The 2,353-nt window shown below is 50.4% G+C and overlaps 1 protein-coding gene across 1 annotated transcript in view; it reads right to left on the reverse strand.

The window, feature by feature from the left end:
• Nucleotides 1-394: 394 nt before the first annotated feature.
• LOC114484618 (uncharacterized) overlaps nt 395-2,353 on the reverse strand; it is a 17,665-nt gene continuing 15,706 nt past the window's right edge. Inside the window, exon 4 of the mRNA XM_028481965.1 lies at nt 395-522. Coding sequence (XP_028337766.1) covers nt 508-522 — 15 coding nt within the window. The 3' untranslated portion in view covers nt 395-507. The remainder of the gene's footprint in view (nt 523-2,353) is intronic.

A 2,353-nucleotide genomic window follows, 5' to 3' on the forward strand; every position in this document is an offset into this window, starting at 1 on the left:
GCCAAGAAATGTCTTCAAAGTGTAAACAAAATGAAATGAAAGAGAACAGTCCTCCAGACTACTGAAGTGACAGATGAGGTGAGGGTGAGATAACGTCTCTGGCGGTCCTGGTCCTGGAATGAGGGAGGAGGAGGAGGAGGAAACTGACCTTCGGTGAACTTGACTTACACATGGCCTGTGTTTAATCCTTTCACTATGCAGTTATTTTGCCATCATCACACATTTACGAGCTCGTCTCTGAGCCTGGTCCAGTGTCCTCACAGAGTTCACAGGCTGGAGAGGTAATCAAAGCATGATTAGAGCCCTGGGGTGTTGCACATGGGGCCAAAGTCAGCAAGAATGGGTGGCCATCAGCATGTCTTCTTGGATGAGGCAATATCTGAGCTTGGCAAAATCACAGTCCTGGGTGTGGCACATGGGGCCAAAGGCAGCAAGAAAGGGTGGCCAACAGCATGTCTTCTTGCATGAGGCAACATCTGAGCTGGGTCTCCAAGGATGAGTTCTCCTCTAGCCAAAGTGGCACTGAACAAGAACACAAAAGGTGAATGAATAAGGGAATGAAGGAATAAATGGGCATCCCCCAACACTACACAAGGACGGCAGCCCACCAAGATGGCGGCTTGGGAACACAGTGTGCACTGGGGGAACAGTGGGGAGAGGCTGCAGCGTGATGCCTGCCTCACTCCCTTTAAAGGCTTTGCTGCCACAGTGGCCTGTGCTCTACCTGCTCAGGGACACTTGTCTGTCCTCAGCTCGGGGATCCTGTTGCTCTTTACCAGCAGTGAACACATGTGGTGACCCATGTATATTTGTGTGCCACATGAGGGGTCTTTGGGAAGAGGGAAAGCTTGGTGTGCATCCCAGCATTGAAAAGAAAGAGAGGATGGTGGGGAGTCCTGCAGCAGTGGAATCATGGTGCAGGGTGCGGAGGTGGGCTGGGGTGAGGCAAAATCCATTCCTGAGCGTAGGGAGGAGTGCATTAGTAGCTTTCCTTACCACAGGGGCTTCCAAAAAAAAATGCAACTCAGTTTGGGCTGCACTGACTTTGAGAAGCTAGGCGGACTTTGGGCAGAGACCACTGGAAGGAGCTGGTCATATAAGATGAAAGTGTGGGAGGGTGTGAGGATCAGAACTCATGACCAGACGAGTTGGGAGGAGGTGGAGTGGAAGGAGACTGAGGACAAACAGGAAGTTGATGAACTGGGGTTATCAAGCTGGAGACCCTTCAAGTTAATTCCACAGCCTCCTAGCTCTTCACAGAGTGCTGGGCCCAGGGAGGCCACACATAAACATTCACTGAGGTGACCTAAAGTCACCAAAGTTTTCACTTTGAATCACTGGAATAGAATATGATAAATTCAACAGATTAGTGGTGAGGCTTTATGTTAATGAGCTAAGAAAGTGAAACGAAGAATACAAATAAAAGCAAAAAGCAGATTCAAGAGAAATGTAAGAATCCACACTAGTAACTAAGACTCTCAACATGCAGCCCACTGTGGCCTCAGGGCCTTTGCACTTGCTGTTCTCGCAGCCTGGAACACTCTGCTCTCTCCATTGCTTGCTCATTAAACACACTGAGAAATTAGCTCAACCTTCCCTCCTGACTCTTTTTCTCCAAGATACATATCACCATTGGACGTTGTGTCCATTTTATTTTTTTCTGTCTCCCCCAAAAGTCTGTCGCCTGCATGAGAATGGGAACTCCCTCATTTTTCACCACCCAGTGCTGCACCTCAGTTTCTGGAACAGGCCTGGAACTCAGTGGGGCCTCCACGAATGTGCTCTGGGTGAGAGAGAGAAGTGACTGCGTAGAGGGGACAGACAGCTGGGTATCAGCAAGCATTATGCCAGATCAAGATTGAAGGGGTTAGAGGACACTCAGCTGCAGGTCTTGGTGTCCTGTTCTGCATCTATCTCACTATTATAATAAAGTGTGAACATAAGGCCCAGGGAAAACACCTGCTCTGACTTGGGGAAAATCCTAATTATAACCTGCCCCTCCTGCGCTGAGATCAGATGGGTGGACGTCAGGTTCCAGGCTCTCACTGGCATCTCCCCTCCTCCCACCATCTCCTGGCATTTCTCAGAGAAACCCCAGCTCAGGACATCCACCAATCCCTCTCCTTGGTGGGGCCGGTGCTGAGCCATCAATGTTTCCAGCTCAGAAAGGGTTTAGTCTGTGCTGTGGAAGTTAGAAAACCGTCTTCTCCAGCCTTGGCCCATATGACTCTCACCTTCCCCTCGGCCACCCCACGCCCGGAGGGATTCTGAGTCTTTGTTCAGCAGGTGAGAACACGCACATGGCAGGTGCTGAGGCTCCTCCAGCCACCACGATGCACCCGAACCTCCATGG

This window comes from Physeter macrocephalus, chromosome 20, assembly GCF_002837175.3.
Source record: "Physeter macrocephalus isolate SW-GA chromosome 20, ASM283717v5, whole genome shotgun sequence".
Lineage (NCBI taxonomy): Eukaryota > Metazoa > Chordata > Mammalia > Artiodactyla > Physeteridae > Physeter > Physeter macrocephalus.